This window comes from Aplidium turbinatum, chromosome 14 (assembly GCF_918807975.1).
Source record: "Aplidium turbinatum chromosome 14, kaAplTurb1.1, whole genome shotgun sequence".
NCBI classification, from domain to species: domain Eukaryota; kingdom Metazoa; phylum Chordata; class Ascidiacea; order Aplousobranchia; family Polyclinidae; genus Aplidium; species Aplidium turbinatum.
This window is the reverse complement of record NC_137485.1, coordinates 19684791-19712785: the sequence shown is the minus strand read 5'-3', so window position 1 is coordinate 19712785 and position 27995 is coordinate 19684791. Positions and strand designations below refer to the sequence as shown.

The 27995-nt window shown below is 37.9% G+C and overlaps 1 protein-coding gene across 1 annotated transcript; it reads left to right on the top strand.

Annotated features, from left to right (window-relative positions):
- The first annotated feature begins 37 nt into the window (after nt 1–37).
- LOC145782727 (PH and SEC7 domain-containing protein 1-like) lies at nt 38–27978 on the top strand. The gene is made up of 11 exons (XM_082594482.1): nt 38–200; nt 4826–4906; nt 13379–13494; nt 14738–14945; nt 19163–19258; nt 19569–19741; nt 22429–22499; nt 24830–24966; nt 25578–25722; nt 26105–26248; nt 26497–27978. Exons 1-11 carry the CDS (start codon nt 112–114, stop codon nt 27352–27354), a joined length of 2118 nt encoding a protein of 705 aa, XP_082450608.1. The 5' UTR covers nt 38–111; the 3' UTR covers nt 27355–27978.
- Nucleotides 27979–27995: the final 17 nt, after the last annotated feature.

The following is a 27995-nucleotide window of genomic DNA, read 5'->3' as shown; positions in this document are numbered from 1 at the left end:
GACAATAATGGAAGCATGAAGACTCTTAAGGATGAATTGAAGCATAATCATAAATATCAATCATCTGTGTTGATAAGGTCTAAGGATGCTGCCAAATTTGCTCATAATGCTATGGAAACTGAGGCAACTATATTTTCAAGACAACTGTTTGATCTGCAAGGTCGCGAAAGAAGAGAAGTGGCCCAGCACCTAGCAAAACAGTGAGTTTTGCTTTTTTCACTTTTATCATTTGTCATGTAGCCTATGACAATGTGTTATTTTTTTCAACTGTTTGTGTGATGAAAGCATTGGTAACTGGTTCACATTTGTAACTTTACTTCTGGTGATTGATCTGTTTGATAAATTAGTGTTTTCAACTTTGTAGGCACACTGACACACCCTCATTTTCTATCCAGACATCCATGGTACTTTATTTTACTATCATTAGTTTTTATAACAATAATGTGTGTTCTTATGTACGGTAGCACTGTATTCATTGCATATATGCATTGCTCTCATCGCTTTACCAACAGACAGTTTCAATGCAGCTTTTTAGAAGTGCAGCTGAATGCACTCTCCTTCTATCCATTTCTTTGCAGGGTGCCGAGCAAAAATAAGATTCAGTACTTTGGTATGACCTAACATGATATCTAGTTTATGCCAACCGATTCATAAGCAAACACTCTAACCCAGTGGTTCTCAAATGTGTTTGCCTGGCTGATCCTTTTGCTTTCTTGAAATGTTGCAGGACTTCACAATTTTTAAACCAAGGAAATTTTAAAACACAGTGCAATAATTACGTGGATATAATATTAAATCACTACAATGCTGTTCGATTAGGCTAATTCTGTACCTCGTTTACTCGACGTTTCACTGATTGTACTATTTCCTAGTACCGGTAATCCGGTATGGTAGGCTACTAATTTTGAAAATTGGATAGTTTTTTGACTAACTGTTACACGAATCATTTTCGAGGAACATAGATCTTTTCGCAAACAATAGCCTATTAAATTTATTTATTTTTAACGGATCTACTGAATTGCAATTCATGGATAAACAGGAAATGTCTTTCAAGTCTATGATGTTAAATTTCTATCAATTGATAAACCATAAATGTGTTGTACACTGTACAGTGTATATAACATTATAACCATAACCCTTTTTTTGATATACAGTAATGTGTAAGCCATTAATTGCATATCTAATCCAGCATGGCTGGATACTGTCAAGTTATTAATCGAAAACATGACTAACTTTGTGGACAAATAGCAGCACAAACATTCATAGTTTGATTACTAGCCAAAAGACAATTTGTTTGAAAATAACTTAGAATTGTGAAACCAAGAAAAAGACTAATCGTTTAGAAGCCAAATTGACCAACATAATGTATTAGTCAATGAATTTGAAAGTTGGTGTGCAGACCCCCTGAAACTTTCCACAGACACCCAGAGGTCCACAAACCTCAGTTTGAGCCACCAAGGCGGTTTTAACAAAGTTGTGGAATCTGAAAGGTGGATGTCTTAATATTAATACTTTGTATAAATGTATAGTATAAATAGGCTATATATATAATAAATAAAGTCTACAAATTTATCAAATGCTGGACAATTAACCATACTCGGATTTAGAGATGTACCGATATATCGGTATCGGTGATATCGGCCATTTTTGAGTATCGGTATCGGCAAAATTTGGCTGATACTAAACACGTAAAAAAAGGCGTTTGCTGCGGATTTTCTACAGAAGCAAAGATATAAATTTTTTAAAGTAGTAACTAACGTCACATTGATGTAGAAAAATAACAACCTGTTTAAAGTTTTGATACGTCACACTCCCATGCCTTCTTGCGCGCACGTTTTAACATTGGTTGCTTACAGTGATTCTTTCACTCAAACAAAACGTTTTGTTTCAGCAGTTTTGCGTTGTTTGATTCTTAAGTTGTGTAAGGAGACTCAATTTTTCCAATATTTATTATTTGTGTTTCTTTTTACTCTCAGCAGAATATATTATTATTATTGTAACTGTCTCCGCCGCCAGTGTAGCCAAATCGTTTGGCATCCACTGGCTTCGATCAGTCTTTCAACAAGGTTGATAGGATCTCCATTCTGTTTTGTCCTTTGCGATGTTTTGCAATCGATGGAGATGTGGTGTGCTGAGCAGGGATCCCAGGCCAGCTTTTCTGATGTCAGATCTCAGCAGTTGTAATAAATTGGTACGATGACGTCCGGTTCAGCCTTGGTACTTTTTGCTGCCAATTATTGGAAATTCAAGGGCTTTCTGGGGAGGTGAGTCCTGGTGAAGTCTCAGAATGTGTCCAAACATGTTCCATCTCATGGTGGAGATCTTGCAAGACAATGGTTCACTGTTGCATATTTTGTAGAGATTTTTGTTCGAGATAAGACTGTTTGGCCAAGTATGACCAGTTATGACACGTAAATGTCTTCGATGACAGGCATCCAATCTTTCAAGACTTCCTTTGGTAACAGACCAGCTATTACAGTTGTAGATCATAATTGGGATGCAGTACGCATTGTACAATCTTAGTCGCAACTGTAATGGGATTCTCGATCTCTTGCTCCATAGTTTCCAATGTGATCTGAAAGCGACATTGCCTAAATTGCAGCGGGATTTGACATCGGCAGTGCTGCACAATAATGATCCTAAAAGTTTGTGTGTACGCCATTTTTCGTTTCCTCGAATCGGTAGGCTATCAGTATCAGTTTCATTTGTGTCTGCAAGAAATATGTGGGTGAATTCAGTTTTAGTCTCATTCATGAAAAGATTGTAGTTTTTCAGGTTCTTTGTAGCAATAGATTGTAGCATATCAAGTGTGAAGTGGCTGTCTTTCCTCATCCAGAAACTCAACATCGTCTGCATACTCCATTTCCAAAGGCATGCATGTGTCAGATATAGGGGGGTTTGGTCTGGAGGACTGCTCTCGCACTGAGCTCAATGCTGCAGATAGGTAGCAGGTGAAGAGTATTGGGGAGAGGCTGTCTCCTTGAGGGGAACCGATGGTAGTCTCAAAGTTTGCGGACATTTCGTTGTTAATGCGCACATACAGTTTCGTGCCAGCTAGCAGGGTGCGGGTTAGTCGCAGTTCATCTTCATCACAGCCAGCTTGGTCTAAAATTTGAAGGATTTTTTTGCGTTTTGAGCAGCAGAATATAACACTTGTAAAAGTTTTTCATCCATACAACGTCATGAATTAAATTATTATATCTCAAATCGGCATAATGACGTGACATCATCTAAACGTAACAGAAATAGCGAAGAGCAAGTACTGTATCATCACTATAAAAAAAAAACACAAAAGTGTAACGCAAATAGGCAACATCAAAAGACATAGATGTTCTTTGACTTGTCAGCAGCAAGTGGTGATAACTGTGGCTGTGGGAGTTCGTTGTGCAGCCTACTTACTCTGACATTGTTTAAGCTTGATGAGTTTATTACAACGAAAGGTTGAAATTAAATCACAAACTGATAGAACCAGCTTACTAAAAACAACCAAGTTACATGGTTTTTTTAACGTTTAGCAACGTCAAAACGATGCAAAATTACACATTTTTGCTACCTGGGTAGTCTTGGCCTGGCAAAAGCTTCTCAACCAAACGACAAGCGCCCTTAGGAGTAGGACCTTTGACATACTAATATCCAATTGAACGAACCCGAACCATCAGATGTTAGGTTGTCCGTCCAATTGTGACCATTTCAGCATTCAGCCAGAGAGTTGATTATTACTTTAAACTTTTTTTGGTAATTACACAACAAACAAGAGCAATAGCAGTGGTAGGAAGTTGCATTTTTCCTTTGTTCCGAAAAACGCAACCTTGATGACGTCATGAACAGCGTAGCTTCTGATTGGTTGATGGTTCGTGGTTAATGGGATATCAGTACGGTATGTTAAAGTGCCTACCGCCCTTAGGTTGCACATTACTTGTCGAATAGTTTTTGTACGACTACACAAATGACTTGGTTTACATTTTACATCTTATTATCAATTATGATAGCCTATTTGGAGAGTTTGAGCAAATCCTTTATTAATTTTTCAGAAACCCCAATTATGATGTAATGTTTCTTCCCTTATACCCCAGTCCTCAATCACGGTGGCCTTTCATTACTAAAACCTACTATTATGACACAGCAATGAGTTGGGATTAGATTCTTGAATCTTCAAGTGCCAAGGACTTCCAAATTCGTCCATTGTCACTCATAATGATGTAATAAATCCCCCTTGGGCACCTAATGTTGCCCATTTGAAGTTTCCCTTGCTCCTCTATAAATTTCCAAAGTTGGTTGGTTTTGTGGCGTATTTTGGAATTTATTTACTGTAAGCGCCAAACTTGAACACAACTAATTTTGAATTTAGGGGATTTTTTGGTTTTAGACTAATTTGTCACTGTGTCAGTCGCGGTGATGCCACGGCTTGCGTTTTAGCACAAAATCTTGTGGTTTTACTTTTGATCTTGTTCTTTAAGTTTTACCTTATTTGCATAAAACTAATAAAAAAAGCTTTAAATGGGCATATTATGCCAATTCAAAGCTTTTTTTAATAGTTTTATGCAAATAAGGTAAAACTTAGCATTTGGTATAATTACTTGCAAATACCAAAATTGCTTCTTTTTGTAACACTAAAGTATTGGCCAAAATAGTGGTATCGGTACATCTCTACTCGAATTAGTTGATTAGGCTATGTTTACAGTGTGTGTATCACACTACATTCACAGTAAAATTTGATGACTACTGTATCACAAATTTGATTCTTAAATATTTGTAACCTGCCCATTTTGTTTTGTGGTTGAAAATCACATGTAATAAAGCATTAAATCAAATCCTAAACTTTTAGGGATGAATTTGGATTATTGGTTGCAAAGAAATATATGGAACTATTCACCTTTTCTCGTATTGGTTTGGAAGAAAGCTTGAGGTTAGAGTTGTTCCATTCAGTGTCATATACAGTAGATTACCTAGAGTTTGTTAAGCCTCATCTTTACATTTCTAATCATTGTATCAATGCATAAGTTACTAATATTTTTATTTTTTATGAATTAGTGAGTTACGCTAATCAATTCTGTGCCTATGTTTTTCGCGATGTCTCGTTCACAAAAAATATCTGTTGCGAAATTGTGTTACGTAAGTTTGCTGGAACCATGAATAGAAGTAGCACCCCACACCATTGTGTTTTGTTGAGACTGTTTTTTCAATACAGATTTGGGGTCCACGTCTTTTAGGCGCTGACAGTTAGGCGCTGGTCTAATAGGCGCGCACAATGTGGCGTCTGGATATTTAGGTGCGGAGCACTGTGGCGCCCGTTCATTTAGGTGCTATTCCTAGTAAAGTCTGTAGATTGTATCAACTTGGCAGGTAGGGGTGTAGGGCAATGCTTTTCACACAAAATATTATATTGAACAGGAAAATATATTGTTTTGTTAATGCGTGTGCGTTGTTGGTCATGGCTTCAGTGAGTGAAGTTGCTTAAACTGGCAATGCTTTTTCACACAAAATGTTATATTACACAGAAAAATATATGGGTGAAGCTGCTTGAACCGGAAATGCTTTTCACACAAAATGTTATATTGAACAGAAAAATATGTTATGGCTTCCGTGAGTGAAGCTGCTTAAACCGGCAATGATTTTCACATAAAATGTTATATTGAACAGAAAAATATGTTGTTTTTTTAATGCGCGTGTTCAGCATTTATTTGTTGGGTCATTCCATGTCAAGTGATCCAGAAAAATGGGATTTTGTAACCCACCCTCTCAGATTTTAATGAAAATTCACACACTCATAAAACTTTTCTTCCTGACTTCAAAAAACTATTTTTTTTTTAAATTGGCCAACTAAAACAAAAGTTACGTCCACTTAAAGTTGACTGCTTTTTGTGATCGCTGAAGCGTAAAATCCATTTCGCTTTCACAAGTTTAACTGTAGGAAGATATTTCTCAGCTCGTAAGAAATTGTACTGATTGATATTTTCAGGTATTGTTGGACATATACTTCTTAAGCCATATCACTCAAAACTAAAGCTCTTGACCATCACCTTTGACCTTTAACCTCATGTTTATGCATAGCCCCAATTGTGCTCAATCATGCAGAACATAATTTTTGATCATAAATAACTCATGGTGCTCACTAGTTACAATCACATGCAATGCATCATTTTAAAGGTATTTTCAAGGAGAATTGATATCAGAAATAAAATTAATGGCTTATTGAGTATTTCATCTCACAAAGTGAAAACAAAAGCTTGTATCTGAAAATCACTACTATTTTGAATTGCAAATGTGCTATGCCAAGTTCCCCTAATGATGTTTTGTATATTTATAAGTTAAAATAGGCTCATTAAATATTTAATTGAAGATTGTAGCAAACAATGCAAGCCTATTTTTCCACAACAAAACTAACACATCAAAAATACCATACAACAATACACTGAATAATAACATAAGAGTTTACAAATGGTTATCTAAGGGTTGGAATCGGGTAATTGGACATTGAAATAACAATTAAATATAATAAAGATTAAGAAATATCCCACAAAAGCGACCAAGCTTGTGGCTGTGTGGGGGAGGCCATGGCTTGACCACTAAACAACTTGAAATAGCTCCTCCTCAATGACTTTGAGGGAGAGGAGCCAACAACAAGATTGTGCCAAAAATTTATGTTTTTAAACTAATATGGGTCCTGCTACTTAATCATTTTAAGCTATAGATCCATTTGAGCAACAATGATAAATTTTAAATTCCAGAACAACATTTTGTCACTTCGGGTACATACTCTTTCTTGGCCTATTTTTTCACAACAAAACTAACACATCAAAAATACCATACAACAATACACTGAATAATAACATAAGAGTTCACAAATGGTTATCTAAGGGTTGGAATCGGGTAATTGGACAGCGAAATAACAATTAAATATAATAAAGATTAAGAAATATGGAAAGAGACTTAGTCAGAACATCTAGCAATAATGCAGGCATTATATATGAAGACACATACTGCACATATGCATATAAGTTGCATGTGTGCAACTGTGCATACATACACTACCTGCCATTGATGGTCCGCTATATACATACATATGATGTAACTGACTTGTTTGCTGAACTATACAGTATTTCGCTCTGATTATATCATCGAGCACTCTGAATCTACAGTATTGGCAATCATACCAGATATATTATATATTATATAATATATACATCACAAAGTGAAACAGATCACATTTTTAGATTCATATTTTATTAAGTTCTCTACTATTGGTTTCGCCCTTAGGGGCTCATCAGAAGAAATGCTAAAAGAAGGAGAACTTAATTATATAAATATGAATCTATAATGTGATCAGATCCACTTTGTGATATTATGCTCTGACTCTGGTCATCGAGCACTCCATATATTTGTTGAGGCAAGATTCACCATGATATGTATAATTGTATATGTTCAGCGGTGAATCTTGCTTATACACGACTACACGTATATACTGAAATACCACAAAATACCAAAGTACATATACCATAGTCTTATAGTCTACCCCACACATAGAAATTAAACAATGAAAATTAACAGATTATTCAGGCCTTGAAACATTCGGCGGTCATGGCGGACAGGACCCTCGGAATGACCTCGAATGTCTGCCGAAGCCGACTCATTGGTCGGTCACAAATATTCACGCTTAACCTGCTTATTCACGCTTAACCTGCTCCAGTATACTTCAGGGTCAGTTAATTAAGCCATCAACCATTGCAGAGCTTTTCTGTTGTAGAAATTCTTCTTCTACAAACACGACCACACAATACTGTAGTGCGATTTTGTGTAAAATGTACATGCAAAAAATATGTCCGGTTGAGATATTAAATGTCCGCTGAAAGGGCCAGTCCGGTAGGACATGCTTGACCGCCGGAAAAAAGTACAAATTTCGAGGCCTGTTATTTGATACAAGCATCTAACTAATACAACGATACTAGAATTGATACAGAATATTCTAGACTAGATTGTGACTCAAATTAGTACATATCAGTTTTTGATTAAGTCTTTGAAGCTGTCTAACCTCAAGGCACGCACATTGTTTTTTAGCAAACAACACATCTTGCCTCAACAAATATATGAGAGTGCTCGATGACCAGAGTCAGAGCATATTATCACAAAGTGGATCCGATAACATTATAGATTCATATTTATATAATTAATTCACAGTGTAGATTCAAACGATCTGTTATAGCCTGATGCAGCGGGTTCTTTTTGGCAATATCCAATTACACTAGCTTTCGGAACACAGTTCCCTAGTCATGTGCTATGACGAATGGTGTTGAAGTCAGTGAGTGGTTCTTTGAGTCTTGAAGTCAGTGAGCTAAACCAAAGAGCCGCTTTAAAGAAAGAAAAAACCACTCACTGACTTCAACACCATTCGTCATAGCACATGACTAGGGAACTGTGTTCCGAAAGCTAGTGTAATTTGATATTGCCAAAAAGAACCCGCAGCATCAGGCTATAACAGATCGTTTGAATCTACACTGTGAAGTAAGCAACAATCATGCTGCTAAAAGCGAAACTCATTCAATTATATAATTAAGTTCTCCTTCTTTTAGCATTTCTTTTGATGAGCCCCTATGGGCGAAACCAACAGTAGAGAACTTAATAAAATATGAATCTATAATGTGATCTGTTTCACTTCGTAATGTATATATTATGTAATATATATCTGGTATGATTGCCAATACGGTAGATTCAGAGTGCTCAATGATATAATCAGAGCAAAATACTGTATAGTTCAGCAAACCAGTCAGTTACATCATATGTATGTATATAGCGGACCATCAATGGCAGGTAGTGTATGTATGCACACATGCAACTTATATGCATATGTGCAGTATGTGTCTTCATGTATGTACCATCTGCTTTCAACCAGATGAGAAACGAAATTTGTCAACAAAGAGCCTCCACCCGGACGGCACAGCTTTCCATATTTCTTAATCTTTATATATATATATTTAATTGTTATTTTAATGTCCAATTACCCGATTCCAACCCTTAGATAACCATTTGTGAACTCTTATGTTATTATTCAGTGTATTGTTGTATGGTATTTTTGATGTGTTAGTTTTGTTGTGGAAAAATAGGTCAAGAAAGAGTATGTACTCGAAGTGACAAAATGTTGTTCTGGTATTTAGAATTTATCATTGTTGCTCAGATGAATCTATAGCTTAAAATGTTTAAGTAGCAGGACCCATATTAGTTTAAAAACATAAAGCTTTGGCACAATCTTGTTGTTGGCTCCTCTCCCTCAAAGTCATTAAGGAGGAGCTATTCCAAGTTGTTTAGTGGTCAAGCCATGGCCTCCCCCACACAGCCACAAGCTTGGTCGCTTTTGTGGGATTTGTCAATAGGGTGGTTGTGTCCAGGGTAGTTGGGAGCTTGGAGAATTCAAATGGGTGTCTTGGAGGTGTGGAGGGTGGTTTTGCATTGTTTGCTACAATCTTCTTCAACTAAATATTTAATGAGCCTATTTTAAATTATAAATATACAAAACATCATCAGGGGAACTTGGCATAGCACACTTGCAATTCAAAATAGTAGTGATTTTCAGACACAAGCTTTTGTTTTCACTTTGTGAGATGAAATACTCAATAAGCCATTAATTTTATTTCTGATATCAATTCTCCTTGAAAATACCTTTAAAATGATGCATTGCATGTGATTGTAACTAGTGAGCACCATGAGTTATTTATGATCAAAAATTATGTTCCGCATGATTGAGCACAATTGGGACTATGCATAAACATGAGGTTAAAGGTCAAAGGTGATGGTCAAGAGCTTTAGTTTTGAGTGATATGGCTTAAGAAGTATATGTCCTACAATACCTGAAAATATCAATCAGTACAATTTCTTACGAGCTGAGAAATATCTTCCTACAGTTAAACTTGTGAAAGCGAAATGGATTTTACGCTTCAGCGATCACAAAAAGCAGTCAACTTTAAGTGGACGTAACTTTTGTTTTAGTTGATCGATTAAAAAAAAAATTAGTTTTTTGAAATCAGGAAGAAAAGTTTTATGAGTGTGTGAATTTTCATTAAAATCTGAGAGGGTGGGTTACATGGTCTGGATCACTTGACATGGAATGACCCTGTTGTTAGTCAAGGTTTGCGCCGGCGAAAGCTTTATCAATAAATTATTCAAGTTTCCGAACATGTATGAGTTCACATTTAGTTAGGTCAAATAATAACTAAACATCAGTAAAAAATGTACCGTAGGCTGTACTCAAGCGGGCGGTAGGCTTGAGTGAAGAGTAACTTAGTTTTCCGTCAAAACCCGGACTAGGTTTAATAACGAGCGAAGTCTCACCATTATGCTTGCAACTTGTAGCCAAGGTGTAGCCTATATGCCCTGTAGAAATGTATTCATGTGAACAGTAGTAGAGCGTCTTACGCCTTCTCGTCACATGGCCAATCCATCCCGAACAGAAGTAATTTATATTTATTCTAAATTACCAGACATTTTTCACACAAAACTGTTGTATTTACGCGGTAAAAACATGTCATGTGATCGACGTAGACGCACAATCTTGACATCAAATGAAAGCATACATCTTCAGCTATCCGAAGATGCAAAGCTTTGCAATAAAATTTAAAACATTCTATGTACAACTAGCAACTCCAAACGGTATTTTTTCTAATTTCTAAAAAAATTAAAAATTGGCAGAAAAGTGTAGCCTACTTCATTATAATTTTTACTACCCAAGCATGATACAATAATATGAAAACATATGTAGTTTAATCGAATGCCAAAACAATTCTGCACATGAGAAAAAATTTACTTCGTTTCTGCGCGCAATGCTTTAGGAGGTACAGCAGAATGATTAAGAAAAAATTTGGAAAATTTTACGCAAAAAGTTTACGTAATTTAGCCTACAGTCTTTTTGATCGAGAAATTCCAAAGTAAGGGGTTGCCTAGCCAGTTTTGACTGCCAATTCCAATGAGTGAAAGAAAAAAAATCCACTGTGTCCCCATCTTTAAGAAGTCCTCATCTGATAACTGCACCGCCAAAATATTTTTTTTTAATTAGCCAAAAAAGGACAGGCAAAGACTATGGATCTGCCATCATTTACATTATTTTTTTGCTTGAAATAGGCTACCTTTTAACCTTGGACGTAGGGATACTTCCTTGGTCATCATGGCAAAAATCCCAAGACGTGTGTATACGTCCGTGGTCGCGAAAGAGTTAACTAAAAATGAACTCAATAATGTTCGGAAGCTTCAATAATTTATTGATAAAGCTTTCACCAACGCAAACCTGGACTAACAACAAATAAAACAATAATAAATCAATAAAACAACAATATATTTTTCTGTTCAATGTAACATTTTGTGTGAAAAGCATTGCCGGTTTTAGCAGCTTCACTCACTGAAGCCATGATATAATTTTCTGGCAAGCTGCCAAGCTGATACAATCTACAGACTTTACTAGGAATAGCACCTAAATGACCGGGCGCCACAGTGCTCCGCACCTAAATATCCAGACGCCACAGTGTGCGCGCCTATTAGACCAGCGCCTAACTGTCAGCGCCTAAAAGACTTGCTCCCCAGATTTGGTCATAGGATTTGGTGCATTTCTATTTGAAAACCTTATTTTTTGCTTATAAATATTTTGAGCTCGTCCCCGCCCCGCCCAAAGTATAACATACAGTATACACTTTTGGAAACAACTTAATGCTCAAAGTTTTTAAACAAACATGGCGTTCTGAATAATGCCATGGTACGCAGAATGAGTGTCATTCAAGAACGTTTACTAGTTATAAGACAAAGTGGCTTGGCTTTTGATCTGGAAGCATAAATACGGCTCGCTGTGAAGCCATTCTCAAACTACACGTTTCTAGCTTTCAACAATCTTGTCAGATATAAAAGACCAGTTGTTGTTTTCAACGTAACAATTAGCTCGCGTTTTACATTACAAATTTACATGCACACTAAACAAAAGGCATGACTTGTTTATTCGTAAACAACGAAAATGCCCATCCATTTTTAGACGTGGCCTTCATAGAACCTTTAAAAATGTACGTTTCTGCGATATTTATTTATTGAAGTAAGTTATACTGATTAAACGTTAAATGACATTAACGCTTAACAATTGTTGCTTGTTGCATGCACATGGGTCTAGTTCAGCGATGGCTAGATTGAGTCGCCACATTTGCCACTGTCCACTTCACGACGGGCTTCAACGAGAGCAAAATCCCGAAAATATTCACGAAACGTTAACCAAAGTTAGCAAATATTAACACCAACAAAGGATAGCAAATATCTACATGTAGCTGGATGTGTTCTGCTTGCTTTGATTTTTGTTACACTGCAGCGATGTCAGACGAAACTTTTGATTTTCTCTGTTCAGAGAAAACAGTTTTTTGTATTGTTTCTTTAAAGCCATTGAACTGTTTTTTTTCGAAACACGCTTTGATACGATGTTCCCATCTTGTCCTTCATGACTTTTTCAATGGATAAAGTTTATGTTTCTCGTACCGTAATGTATAACAACACAGCCATTGTGAGGCACATTCCAGCACTGCTAGGCTATGATTACTTTTCTAATTGGTGTACATATTTTATTACAAATACAAATTATTACAAAAACAAATACTAAAAATTGCATGAGGCTGTTCACGAGGCTTTGAATCAGCTTAATTTGCACCAGAAGAGCATGTCATGTTATTGTACTAAATAAACAAGCATTATCAAATCTTCAAAACCGATGGAGATGCATTATAATATCTGCTTTGTTTGGACAAGTCAAAAGTCAGCCAAGCCTAATGATATTAGCAAACGAACTACGATGTACCAGCATGTAGCTCAACTGTTACAATGAGAGTTCTGCTAAGGCTTGAGCCGAGTGAACGAGCAGAATTCAAATTTACGATCCTGTCCTGGAACATTGCTACACCGCCATCGCAACCAAACAACGGCAAGCATTTATTCCACAATGCAACGCTACATGTAGAAGATTTGAAATAGGTTTCTTGGTTCTGATGCAAACTTACAGGAAACAACTGAAGCAAACCTGACTGTTGGTGGTACCGTAGTCCTGCACAGTCCCACGATTATTGCCATGAAAAATTATTTCGTTGAGAAGCCATTACTCATTTAAAGAACATTTTCCTTGACATAATATAATATATGTGCACAAATAAGTTTTTGTTTTAGATACCGGTAGGCCTACTAATTTTGAAAACTTCTTTATGTTGAATCTTATTGATCGATTGGTTCTGTTTTGGTTACCCTCGGTGTTAAGTCTTACACACTACAAATACAAGATATATGGCTTTTGTAGATTGCAATAAATAAGCTTGGCAGCGTATCAATCTCAATATGAGCAGAACTCTTCTTGTATCAGCGTAAACTGTTTTTATTTTAGACTACTGCTCAAGAAGTTGGCTTTGTTGGGTGAGACACAAGAGCGGGAGAGGATCTTGAAGCATTTTTCCTGGCGATATAAGGAATGCAATCCACACTTTCTGGACGGGGAGTTGGGTGAGTTTTTGCAACTTGGATTGTCAACTTTTTTTTAGAGCGTATCTTACAGCGGTACCTTTCAACAATTTCAACTTGGATTGTTGGTTTGACTATTGATTTTTTAATTGTTCAGATATATTTCTATTTACGAGTATGTAAAGTCATCAGTTCTGGCGTCACATCATGTTCGACCCTGCACGCCTTTCTCTTAAAAATATTTCACCGTCTTCATATTCGCGTTTACACAAATCTTCACCTCATTTGGCGCCTTGCTTGCTCTATTTTGTATTTCTTGTTTCCTTCAACTGCGTTTCTGATCTTAGCCTTCCGCGTTATTTTGTAACAAAAGTGCAACATCTTTTGCCGCTTCCGATGTTTGCCCTTAATTTTTTCAATGAAAGTAGGACTGTATCTTTTTTATAGAACATTGCTGGAGGCACTTTTGGATGTCAAATCATAATAAGCGTTGCTTTTGCAAGTAATCAACTCATGTGCCATTGCTGAGAAGTGAGAAGGGTCGATGCTTAGTTATCGGTAAAAATCTACTCCATTGATTACATGTCTTAAAGTCAATTTTTCAGCAATGTATTAAGACTTCGTTGGCTTCAAACCTGAGAAAATGTTAAGGTTTCGAAAATGTGTCAAAAACACGGCTCGGAAATTACGCAGCAAACCGTGATTGAAAGCGTGAAGCCGAGTGCACAAATATTACGCAAGTAAACACTTTTCAAAATCAAAACTTCTTCAGTGTTTTATTTTGGTACCGCATGACACAATTATTTTGCAGGATACGCATTTAATAATTACCACATTATATGACGACATTGCTGTTGCGACGTCAATGTTAGAATCTGACGCCGTGACGCGCAAGTAGAATATTAAATGACGCTTGGATTTCTTTGATGGATGTTTTTACTTCGAAATCGATGGGTGCCTTCTTAGTAAGGTTGTCTTCACCAGTTCTTTTCCGGTTGATTTCAGCCAAAAAACTCGTTTTACCACGTGATTTGACATAAAATTACGTAACATTGACGTTGTCTGATGATGAAATGTTTAGTCCTGTTCCATTAAGCGTACATTTTCAGCAGTTACATTATCACGACGCGTGAAGACATTGGATCAATGCAAAAAGCTTTGTTCTTGCTCTTTGAATTGCGCAATGCGTATTGATCATTCATTTCAGTATTTCATCAAAAAGATTACTTTAAGTCTGTCAACAAGCAAAACCAATGTAGCTTTACGTATGTTCGTATCATTATAGATGCAATCCACACGTTGGTATGCGCTATCGTGTTGCTCAATACCGACCTTCATCGCGTCAAGTTGGGAGCGTCTTCACGAATGACCAGCAAAGAATTTATTAACAATCTATCTGGTCTTGGTGCAAAAGGTAGCGACTTCCCAGTAGCTCTTTTGAAGGACATCTATCGGTCAATAAAGAAGAAGTCACTTCCCTGGTGTGAATTTGAGTGAGTTGGATTAGCGTTAGATTTCTCTTTTAAAACTATGCTAAACAACGTTAAGTAGCTACTACATCAGACTTTTTTACAGACAGAATCAATACTTCAATTCATGTGTAAAAATGCGTCTACATGAGAAAGTGTTCTTGCTTAGAAATTCTTACTTAAGCTAGTTTTTAAGCTCGTTTCGTCTACACTCACAATCTCGAAAAAAGATTTTGCTTGCGTGAACCGCGGTCACGTGAGTATTTCAACCGCAATGACGTCACGTTTTAAAAAGTTTGCGCCAAAGCAAGAAGTAAACCAACTGTTCTTTAATAACTAGTCGGAGTGAGCTGACACTTTGAGTTTTTGCAGTCATTCCATAATGGCTTTCAAATGTTAACGTGTATTGTTTTTGTCGGAATGGCCCGTTTCGGCGAGTCCGATTCGGCGAGTCCGATTCGACTAGTCCGATTCGGCGAGTTCCCTATTCGGCGAGAGCCTTTTTCGGCGAGTGCCCTATTCGGCGAGTTTTTGAAATTTTGAAAAGGAAATTATCGGGTACCGTAGCCTAATTACAATTGCCGTTTTCACATCGTTTTAACGTCGCTAAACGTTGAAATCGTGCAGAAAGGAATAAAAATAAAATGTTTGAACTATTAAATTAAAATTCGTCATGTCAGCTCAGTTATTTTTATTTTTGACCATCATATCAAAAACAATACACGTCAACATAGCAAAGGTAGAAGCGACAAAACGCGAACGTTAAAACGTGCTTGAATTCGTCATGTCAGTTCAGTTATTTTTATTTTTGACCATCATATCAAAAACAATACCCGTCAACATAGCAGAGGTAGAAGCGACAAAACGCGAACGTTAAAACGTGCTTGAATTCGTCATGTCAGTTCAGTTGTTTTTATTTCTGATCATGATATCAAAAACAATTCACGTCAACATAGCAAAGGTGTAGAAAAAGGTAGAAGCGACAAAACGCGAACGTTAAAACGTGCTTGTGACCGAAGTAAGTTATTGCTCGCTTTTCACTACAATATCGCAACTTATGGCTGACCAGCTTTCAAGTTTCAATTCGCTGTAATACGCCCGTTTTCGTGTTGCAGATGAAACAAAAGTTGCGCATATTCCCCGCCTTTGATCGGGTTTCTATGGCAACGGACGTGTGTGCGCCATGCAGTTTGCGCGAGTCCGTTGTTGTGTTGATTATGCCGCTTGTGCGACTGTGCGCAATGCGGTTTGTACCAGCCCTTGTTACGTTGGTTAGTGGTAACCTCGGGCCGAGACTTCAAGTTCATTTTCACAGCAACCGATTCACTGCCGCAACAATTCTCTGCAGAGGTTTCGACTTTCGAAAGCGACAGCGAGACTGTTTGCAAGCGTCTGCAGACGTTAAATCAACGTAAATATGACAGATTTTTTTTGTCTGGGGTGGGATTGTAGCATCGCTACTCGTTCTAGTGATTATTTACTGCAAAGCTGTTGCGGTTTGCATTTAAAAATGTTTTCCTGCTGCCGATCGCTAGTTCATCTATTGTTTTATGTATCAATGCCGCATAAAAAGTTGCTCCCACGCGGAAATATGCGTGGGAGCCTGGTCCCCACGGCTTAGGCGCCTATGGTTAAAATGATTAGTTTGGATCAACAAATGTGTGACCTACACTCCTACAGCTTAGATTGAAAGGAAATTATCGGGTAGGCTACCGTAGCCTAGTTATCCCGACCAGCAAAAATTTGTTCCAAGAACCCAGTTAGTAGCCTAACAGTTCATTTTTACATTGTAGTAACAGAATGAAAAGGCTAACCAAGTGTGTGGCCTATCGTTTTAACGTCGCTAAACGTTGAAATCGTGTAGAAAAGGGTGCTTTTGCTGACTAGGATACGTTGAAACTGAGAAACATCCAAGCACGTTTTAACGTTCGCGTTTTGTCGCTTCTACCTTTGCTATGTTGACGTGTATTGTTTTTCATATGATGGTTAGAAATAAAAACAACTGAACTGACATGACGAATTTTAATTTAATAGTTCAAACATTTTATTTTTATTCCTTTCTGCACGATTTCAACGTTTAGCGACGTTAAAACGATGTAAAAACGGCAATTATAATTAGGCTACGGTACCCGATAATTTCCTTTTCAAAAATTTCAAAAACTCGCCGAATAGGGCACTCGCCGAAAAGGGCTCTCGCCGAATAGGGAACTCGCCGAATCGGACTAGTCGAATCGGACTCGCCGAATCGGACTCGCCGAATAGTAGCAGACCCGTTTTTGTTGTGATGGTCATGGCCAGAAATAAAAGCAACTGAACTGAACTTGTGTAAAAAATGCTGCAAAAAGATAAGCTTGCAAACCCGCAATTTCTTCAAAAAGAAGTGTTCCGACACCTTAGTGAAGTTAAAAAGTTAAAAACAGGTGTGGCCAGAGAACACTGGGAGCATCAAATACAAAACAACAACTACAAACTTTCCGGTGGCTTGACGAGCAGCCAGACTACTGAGTGCAGACCTGAGGATTAGCCGCGAAAACATTTCTAAGCAAGAGAACTCGCTTAAGCGCCCAGTTTTTCGCTCTGGGGCGTATTTTTTCTACGGCACTCGCTTCCTCGCTCATTTGCTAAAAAATAAGCGGCACAAAGTGCGATTATCTTAAACAAACAAGAAGTTTTGCTAGCGCAAGAAAACAGTGGTCGTGTAGACGCACCTTATCGCTGTAAATTCTCTTACAAATAGTCAAAAGAAGAAAATTGAAGTATTTCGGACACACAATGAGGCAAAACTCGTTACAAAGATTAATAGAAGGAAAGATAAACGGTAAAAGAAACAAAGGCACACCAAGAATGATTTGCACAACAAACATCACTAAATGGACAAAATTAAATTATGAAAGTGCAGTACGAATGGTCGAGACCGTTGGCGCAGGCGCATTGTATTCAACCCTCAATACAAGGAAGGAACATAATCATGATGATGTAACGCTGTTGGCTTATCAGTTATGGATGCCTGTTAAGAGTTTTTGTTAAAACCTTGTTTATGAAGATTGAAGTGCTTTCCTGTGCTCTTTCAAAGCAACTGACGCCTTCTAGCTAAGCACACGCTGAAAATACCGTGAGCCGGGTAGCATATGGTTGCAGCTCTTTAAATGTCGATATTGTACAGCAAACAAGTTGGTTCAGCCCGACTTGGCTTTAACAATCACACTTTTGCGTGTGGTAAACGAAGCTTCGTGTATCTGGCCACCTTAACAGGTTGTTTTGAAAAAAAAAGTCTTTCCAACGAAGCAGAATAGATTTAATCCTGGGATTTTTTATTGAATCACGAAATCCCAACCTTAACTGGAGGTTCAACATTATGTTGAAACGTGTAAAACAAATTTTGGGCTCAATTCTTGAAGATCATAATTTGGCTTTAGTATATTAACATTAAGTTTGACTATAAGTCGCTTTCTTTAAAACATCTTTTTTAGTCTGTTGCAAGTGTTGCATTTCAAGTTTCTGCTGAGGTTTACACCAATCAATATTCATTACTGACAGACAATGTCTACAAAAACGCTTTCTTCATGCCGGTTTAACATACCTCGACAGCGAAACACTGTATGCATAGTTGAATTGTATCCACAAAGACAGTCACCAACTTTTCAACAACAAAAAAATCTTGTGAAATGGCAGTGACGCAATTTGGTTAAAATAACAGTATATGAATACAGAAAACTTTGGGTGTTCATCAGGACAATTATGGTTTCTAGCACTAGTTGCAACGTTCATCTGATGAAAGTGAAAGTAAAAACACTTTCACTTCAAAGTAAAGGCTACTTTCACTTTCATCAGATGAACGTTGCAACTAGTGCGAGAAACGATAACAGTATATTTTACTTCAAAGCTGATCGATTGATGGCAAACTTTACAATTGATTTCCAATTAAAATCGATTTGAATTCCAAGTTTGTTTTTTCTTCTGCAAATGGGTTTCCTTGATTTTTGCTTGAGTTCAGGTTTAACATATTGACTGCTGTCTAACATTAAGCAATGCTATTTCAATGCAGTAGTGTTTGCTTTTGGTTAATACTTTTTATTAAACCCAGCCTGTCCTGGCTTGATTACTTTGGAGTTTTTCGTTGTGGCCCCTTGTTGTCGACGAGACGTATTGAATTGCGTGATAACATCTACCTGGTGAGATGAAGTTGACATGCTCTCTTTGTCAATGAGTGTAATTATTTGACACACATCATTGGTGTTTAGATCTCCTCAGACCACCAATTTCACCAACAAGAAAAATCCTTCTGTTCACACAAGGAAGATAAAAGAGAGGTCAAATCAAACAAAAAGAGGTTTAAGGTTAGTTTTCTCTTGCTCTATCCCGTACGCTTGCAACTTTTTTAACTAGTAAAAACTTCAAACATTTTAGCGAACTTTTTTAGTTATGAATAATGCACGCCTTTAGTAAATCTCGCCAAAATTAATTCGTGCTATTCATTAGCTTCGTCAATCTTTTTCACGTGTTGGCAGTGCTGATGTCTCTCGAATTACAGGTGCATGTTAATTGCTACTTGTTGTCATAGGCAAGTCGCTGCTAGAAGAAAAAAAATAAGGAAATATTTTTATAAAAATCATGAAACTTTATCATCGAGTCTTATATATATTTCAGATCTCAATCAATGCACCAGCAAGACATAGACAAGATCATTCCTCAGCCTCTGTTCCAGGACGGGACCAGTGGGAGGAGGATCGGAGCTGGCAGGAGTAGCAAGTCGAAGACTCTTCCTCGAACACAAGGAGTTCTTTGGAGAAAATCAATCTTAGACAGAGATAGAAACAAAGGTTAGTATTGCTAATATGTGTTAATGTTGTTCTATTCAGTTGTATTAAAGACAAAGCCAATGAGCTAAAACCAAGTCACCAATCTGTGATTATGTGAAGCAGCTTAATGTAGGTTGCTTTGAAATTATGGTGTTCTAGTGTTTGATTTGCAAACGTTCATTGAAAATATAAATCTTACTTTTGATTTGTTGCAATGGTAACTTGCAATAGTACGTGTTGCAGGTATGTTAACCAATCAACAAGTGATTAATTAATTCATTGATAAATTAATAATTCATTTTACCAGTTGTCATGATATTAAAACATTAATTTTAACTTTTATTTCTACATTTCTACGTCTGTAGCTCTCTATCTACTGCGCAAATAGAGCTCGTCTTTCAATTGAAGCTCTCTTTTCGAGCTCTTAGTTGCTTTATATTTTTACCTTATCCCAGATACAGCCAATGTGAATTCTACTTGCATGAATCTAAGCACTAGATAACTAGAAGTTAGAACTGCTGGAGTTACGATTCACTAGCCACCGGCAGTTGTTTTTACCCCCTTTCAGTTTTTTATGGTTTCCAAGCCAGCAATGCAGTTCTTTTTACACTGGTTTGCTGACTGAAATATCGGTATACTTTTATTGTTAAATCAGTATTTAGGTAGTGTGAATTTATCAATCTGCCACGAAAGACTTTTTTGTTTTGGAGATCTGCAAATAACCAGAGTTAAAATTAAAAAAATGTTTCTAGTTGCATTGCTGCACTTTTCACATTCTAAATTTTTGGAGGCTGTGTACTTGTTGCATGCAATTTTGCTGCACTTGCTACAAAGTTTTTTGATTTTACAGTATACAGTTATGCGACATTGTCCTGCGTGTTTTTTGTAGAGCATTAAAAATTTAAAATAGATAAAAGTTTCATTTTATTTTTGAACCAGCCTTTTGTTCATAGCATGCAATATTGCAATAGTCATTCAGCACACTCAGTGATATGTTAACGCCATCGGTTACAAACTGTCAGACTTCGTACTTCAGATATATGTTGTATCAAAAACGAAAATCGTGATAGCAAACGGAGCAGCAAAACTTGGCGATTTCTCAGGCCAACAACTTTCATCTGACTTCTTGTCGCACTTGCAAACCACTGAAGGCGTCAATTCTTATCTGTCCATGTTTTGACTGTTGAAGTTAGGGCAACCAACTTCCTTTAGCATTTGGACTTATTACAGGTGGTGTATGAAGCTGTGAAGTGTGCTGTTATTGGTACATCAATCATGTTTGAAGGGTGTTCAACTTGTGCCTTTATATGTTCAAAGTGTCCCACCAGAACGAAGCCTGGTGTGTGAGTGTAGATGGCACAACGGATGTCTTGACATTAGTTGAGAAAGGACTCTTGGGGTGGCGTATAAATTTTTGTAAAAGAGCAGTTGGCTAAGCTCCAAGCCCGTTAGCCATGTGTATACCTTGTCAACAAAGCTTAGCTGGCTGATTTCTTCCAAGAATATGCAATTCCTTTTCCTTTGATGTTCATTGTTTGAGCGCAGGCAACCGTTTATACTACAACGTCATTAATCGGGTAGTCAAAGAGGATCTGTATGCACTGTGGCATCAGATTGGTGCGTTCCGAGCAGTGACCTACCACATGGCAGCCAAGCGGGCGAGACTGGTTTTGCCGTGCTCAAGATGTCGGTGCAAGCTAGACGCCATACTGAGGCGATGACTCGAAACGTTAACATTTGCTTAGTGACTGTGGAAGGGGTCGATGTTGTTGAGTAGCCTGGCCATATTGCCAAGTTTTGTTGGCTTTGGGAAGACCGGAAAAAGACGGGTTATTTTTCAACTCACGCTTTTTATTGTAATGGAAGACTGCCCTCCCAGTTTCGTTTTCACTGAGTTTCAATTTCCATGAGTGAAGATTGGAGGTGTCCTTACAAAGTTGCCATGTCACGTCATCAAAGTTATTGTTTCATTGCACAATGCACATTAAGGTGACCTTTCCTTGAACATTCTTTAATGGGATCTTCAGCTGCTAGTAATAAACTTCAGAAGAAAATGTGTTGAGACAGTCTCGGAACTTCTAGAAAAAATTTATACACTTTTTTTACAATAAAAAACAGGAAAGCTCACGCATCACATTAATTCAGTATGTATTTCGCTTTGTTGTTTCAATGAATAAAACTTTGTCAGAATCTTAGCAAATTAATTGTTGGTGTCTTATGAAACCAAAATTTTTCTTTTCTGAGTGCGTCGCACTGTAAAAAGTTAAAGAAGCTTACCAACTCCTGAATGAAGTCATTTGGTCTTGATTTTAGCATTTTGTGCGAAAATGTTGAATATTTTCAATATTTGCTATCCAAAAAAATTTGAAAGCGAGTGTGGGTCATTGCCCGATGTCCCCTTGCACGCCGCTGGTTACAACATTTCTTCCATTCTACGAATGGTTTCTTTATATGCATGGCAATGTTGTAACTAAAAAACACATTCTAGGTGTTTTCTTTGCGTGCATATATTTTCAAGGATTGACTGCACCATGGCGTCACAAATAGAATGAATTCATCAAAAACGAGAATGAAATGAATTGAAAATCTGGTTGGATAGATTCGTCATTCGCAGTAAGAGGCGACACTGTACATTGTCTTAAACTTGGCTTTAAAAAATAGTGTTTTACAAATACCGTACTTTCATTGCGTTACTTTTTATGTGTCAGTTCCGAAACGAAAAAGGAAGTGGAAATTATTCTTCGTTGTCCTACATGGCCTGGAGCTGCAGCTGACAAAGGTGACGCGATCTTGTGTTTTAGTAAATATGAACCTCAGATGCATTCTCTACTAAAGTTAATCTAGTTGCTTAGAATCGACGAATTAATTTGATGTAACTTTGAATTTAATGATGTTGGATGAATTTTGATCAGCTAGCATCACTCCTTAATAACGACAGAGCAATGTAAGTCGGATTCATTTCTATGTCATTGGGCAAACTGAATGAGGGAATAAACGTGTTTGCAAATTTTCAAATACACCACAACTGTGACCACTATAGCATTTCGGTCACTCTTTCACGTTGCTTCAACTGTTACCGACGTTAAGCTTGCAACAGTTGCATGTTGGAATTTCAGACACCAACATGAGTCGTGCTTTGCAGATTGCAGTTTTACTATTTATACTCAAACGTTGGCCACCATGCACATCTAACTAAAGCAAATTATTAATGATATGTTTGACACATTTGATTCATGTGAGGGAAATACACTCACAATGAGCGCTCAATTTATGACAAATAATACCTACAAATCACTTGTCAAATGAAAGTTTTCCTCGTTTTCTCAAGATTCGAATATTTATCAAAGGGCGTTTCATTCTTTAATACTTCAACTTGTTGAGTCGAGCGGTTCTCTTGCCGACCACACCGTGTGGTAGGAGGGCATACGACATCTTGACGCGCAACTATTGACTGCGGCTGATGTGGCGCAGTGTACATCTCATCGCGAGACTACTTGGCGCAAACTCTTTTCCATTGAATACATCTACTCTTGTGCGGTGGGATGGCGCAGCGGATAAGGCGTCAACGGGCTTTACAATAATGCAAACCTGGTTCGGCACCCGGCTAAAGTTGGTTGTTGATAAACACCGCTCACCTCTACCCAGGGTATAATAAAATGGGTGGGTGTAGTTGCTGAAGGAAAGGCCGCCGAGAGAAAGGAACTGGCCACCCTACTCCCATAGTGACGAAGGCTTAGTGTGATGAAAACTTTGTCTTCTCATTCCCCAAAGCTCAGTAACTGAGTATGGGATCTTTACCTTACTCTTGTGCAGATGTGTTATTTAATGTACGTTGAATTCTTACCACTATTTTTTTAATAGCCTAACCACATTTCACATAACTTTAATTTGCTTGAACTCTGTAGTCATTGGTTTTTCTTTCTACCCAAGTAAACATGAGCCACAGATCTCTTGCTAAAAACTTATTATTTGTAAATTTGTTACATCGTCATGTAGTGCACGCTTCAGTTGCTTCATGTCTTGCAATTATTTTACGCTGAACAATTATTCTTGTAAATTTGTCGAACTGATAGCGAGAGGTAACTCTATCATGTTTTTTGACTATATGCTTTGTTGTCAAGCAACTTTACACAAGTTTGGTTCTAAACAACTCGTGGAGAATGCACTTGTAGGGGAAGACGGGGCAAAGCGGGACACTTTTCGTAAAAACGTAATTTCAGCAACAGTGATGGTTGGATTTAGTTAATTTCTTTTTTAATCGAAAGCCTTAGTTGGTCAGCATATTTGGTTCGAAGATCAAGCGGAATCTTTCTACTGTTATAGTACAAATACAAAAAGAATTTTTTTTTTAAATGTCCCGCTTTGCCCCAGCCGTGGGGCAAAGCGGGACACTTCATTTTTGCATGATTTAGTACTGTTTAGCCGCTTCTCTCAAAGACAACTTCTTGCTTTTCACATCTTCTATTGCATTCTTAATATTGATAGCCTATCTGTCCATTTACCTATTTCAGTTTTTCTCTTATAGCGACGAACCATTGTCAGAATTAAATTGTGTAGGCCTACCGGTACAATTTAAATGAATACTGATAAACATTTTACAATCTTGAAGGCTGAAAGAGTTATAAACAAAAATTCAATCAACAGAAGAACCACAGATACAATCTAGACTTCTAGAGTCTCATGTTGCCCTAATGCACTGTCCCACTTTGCCCTAATACAGCTGTCCCACTTTGCCCCAAAGTATAGCCTTTAGAAAATTACATCTCTGCTGAAACCTGTAAAGTTTTAGGTAAAAGTTGCTTTTGTTACCAACAAATACTGTCTCAATGTCTAAGATAAAAACAAAGCTACCAACAAATTCGCTTATGCTAACGAATGTGGTAGCTATTTTTCCATCTCTTTCTTATAACAAACCATGCCAAAACACATTTTACTTCCTCACGACACGCGTTGTGCTTTGCCAGTCGCCATTTTTTCACAGCAAATACAGTTTATAGTTGCCTAACTAGTGCTTCCGGTTAGAGGGAGCCAAAGAATACAAAACGTGAGAAATCGCGATGTCCCGCTTTGCCCCGTCTTCCCCTAACCTCACACTTCAACACATTTCAGAGGGACTCGGCCGATTCCACGTCGGTGTCTATCCATCACAGTCTCGCCGAGGCTGAACTAACCAGCCAATCAACAAAGAGAACGAATGCTGTCCGCTTGTCCTTGGCCAATGGCAGCGTCGCATTATATCAAGCCAGGTAAACCAACATGTTGTGCCACAAGTGAAGTGAATTGTTTTAGTTACTTTTAACTTTTATGCCCGACAAAGACAGCTGATTAAATTTTGTAAAGGCTTTTGACTTCTTGATGGTGAGCTGCCTGAAAGTTTAGACTTCAGATATCTCTAATTCATTCTTTCATTATTTGTTATGTGGGCCTACTTTTATTTAATATGCAATGTAATGTCCAAATAAGTGTACACGGAAATACTTCTATCGCTAATTTTATATTATTGTTCACCACTGAACTATGGCTTGATATAAGGAATCCTTGCTAAAGGTCGATCTTCGGGCTGTATGAATTGCTGTTGTAAATGGCGTTGTACTTTTTCACACAACCAACCTCGTTGACGGGACCTGCGCGTCAGTTCTACAAGTCTACCTGAATGCTAGGATATTCAAATTATTGTAGCCTACTTTACCGGTAAGTCCTAGTTTTGATATTTATTACCTTTTTTCGGCTACACCCTCTTGACGCCTGCGCTGAAACCATCTGCCTTGTAAAGCGCTGACAGCAACACATATCTACGATGGATGTAGTACTGTATAAAAACACACATTGTTATCAATCAAACTTCGATGCTTTGCAGCTCTAACGACGAACAGAAGAATTGGATCAGGGCAATCAACCGGAACGCCGCGCTTCTCTCATCAGCGCCTTTATCGGCTGGTATTGGTTCTCAGCTCAAGTTCCAACCCCCCTTGCTTCCCTCTGCCTGTTCTACTCTCCCCCTGGTAGATAGTTTTCCGTTTATGATTAAAAATTTCTAAAACTTTTTACCAAACTTATTTCCTTCACTTTTGCACACTTAAACTGGTGGCGCAGACCCACAAATTTGTGCTTTTAGAAATGTTGCTATCAGTGGACTATTCCAACTACGAAGCTCAAGCACACGAATTGGACAGTTGCGACTGTGGCTATATCCCATGAAAAGGACGGGTTTTGGACGAGTTTGGGTATTTGTTTATCACGTCTGTGCAACGCTCCATCGATAGGATGTTTCGAAAATGTCATATTAATTTCAAAGCTCTATAATTGCCATTTTTAGTTGTAAAATGCGAACGCCGTCGGCTTTGTAAAATGCAACTTTCTAAAAGACATTTTCTTCAATTTCAGAACAAGCAACTAAACGAACAGCAAAACCGACTTGAGTCGCTCTGCTCTGAACTGGATCAACACGAAGTAAATCGTCCGTCAGAGGGCGCTCCCGGGGTAGAGAAGCAATATTACAATGATAAGCTAGATCATCTGCGACACGAAGTGAGTTTTGGGACTAGCTGAATGTTTGGTTATTGTTTACTTACTAGTGTTAAGAAAAGGACGGTTGACTTTCTATTCAAGGAATTTTCATCCTTTCAACTAGAATTGCAATAACTTCTTGCAATTTTATGACAAGGCAAATTCTTGATTTGACGGTTTGTACTTGTAAGTTGATGGTAAGGCGTCAGTTTGGGAAAAAATTGCAAGACGTTTATTTCAAGAGCTAACCTTCTACCTTATTTTTGAAGGTTCATAAATACGAAGTTTATACGAACGCGCTGGCAGAATTGCTTCGAACGACCGGTACCCAACAAAGAAACACTCCCTCCAAAGCGGAAGATATCAAGGGAAACCTGAAATCTGCTTCTGGAAGTTTACTTTCCGTGTCTCCCAGCGAGCCAGGCACGTTCTCCTATAACACATTATCCGCTTTTCCGCGGAACGATGAAACTGGCGGATCAGTCGGAGACTTGCTTGAAGCTGATCCTAAGAAGCGACACCATCATCTGGCTGTTGGGACTTTCCCTCTGGGGCCTACTTCGTCTTTACCGAATCTTCACCCCCAAGATATACGCAGGTTTCCAGAAACTTCGCAAAAGCAACCTTCTCCGTACGACTTCACAGTTCCCGAAGCCCAAATACCAAATCCATCTGTTACGGAAATAGATTCAGGGATTCCGTCTGTTCGACTGATCCACCAAGATATTTCCGCCTCTCCGTATAGTTTCGACACAAATAATTCGAACAGCTATGACGTAATTACTTCTGGTACTTCTTCCATTCCTTCCAAAGCAAACAAAGCTGATGTTTCCGTGAGTTCTTCGGAAAAGACATCAAACAAGTCAAAAACCTTCATCTTCAACACGATAGAGCGAATCAGACGACAGCGCGTGAATGAAAAAACTGGCTCCCCTACTTCGGTGCTCAATACTTCGCACCCACCGTCCGTCTTCGAGAACAGAACGCTCATGAGAGGCACCCCAAAAGGTGGAGCCCAGAAAGCAAGAATCGTTTACCGGGAACCTGCAAATGTCTTGCAAAAAGAAAAAAACGTGACAGTCCGCCAGAGCTACTTGCAAGCCATGTCCGAACCCCCTCCACCTTGACAAGTGCTTTGGAAACCACAGAAGAAATGATAACTACCGGCCATAAAGGCCCAAAGACCGTATTAGTTGCAACCATTTGGAGATATATTTTAACATTAAATTCTGTTCAGACGGTTTTAGTACTAAGAAAAAATTTCAACGTCAAAATGGTTTTCAATGTGAACACCGAAATAAATTTGATAACAGCTATCGCACCTAAAACTTCAGGAATGAGCGTAGCGGCACCAGGATGCATTGAGTAGATCTGGGGGTAACGTTGCAAAATGAAGAGATATGTGACCTGACCGTGAAAGCTTAAAATTATAAAACTTTTGTCAAAATTTGCTTGTCATGTTTTGTTGTCATCAACTTTATATTCATTTGCTTCTTGAGTATCCGTGCATGCTTTGCGTAACAAACATTATGAAGCTTTGGTAGAGAGTTTGCTTTGTTGAACCATAGAGAAATAAAACATAGTAACTTTAGCGGGTTTAGCATACTTTATTTCACACAAAATACAGTATAACATAATTAAATAAAATCAAACGTTTTCGACACGTACGTGTGTCCTCATCAGGAATTAAATCTGCAATACATAAAATGAAAAATCGTAAGATAAATTTGACTATGCACTGTAACGACACTCAGGACTGAAAGCACAA

Coding starts and splice junctions, on each gene's coding strand:
- LOC145782727 (XM_082594482.1), top strand. CDS start 112: ATGGAAACTGAGGCAACTATATTTTCAAGACAACTGTTTGATCTGCAA. Junction 14,946..19,162: donor CTTCCCTGGTGTGAATTTGA/GTGAGTTGGATT, acceptor ATTGGTGTTTAG/ATCTCCTCAGACCACCAATT. Junction 22,500..24,829: donor TGGAGCTGCAGCTGACAAAG/GTGACGCGATCT, acceptor AACACATTTCAG/AGGGACTCGGCCGATTCCAC.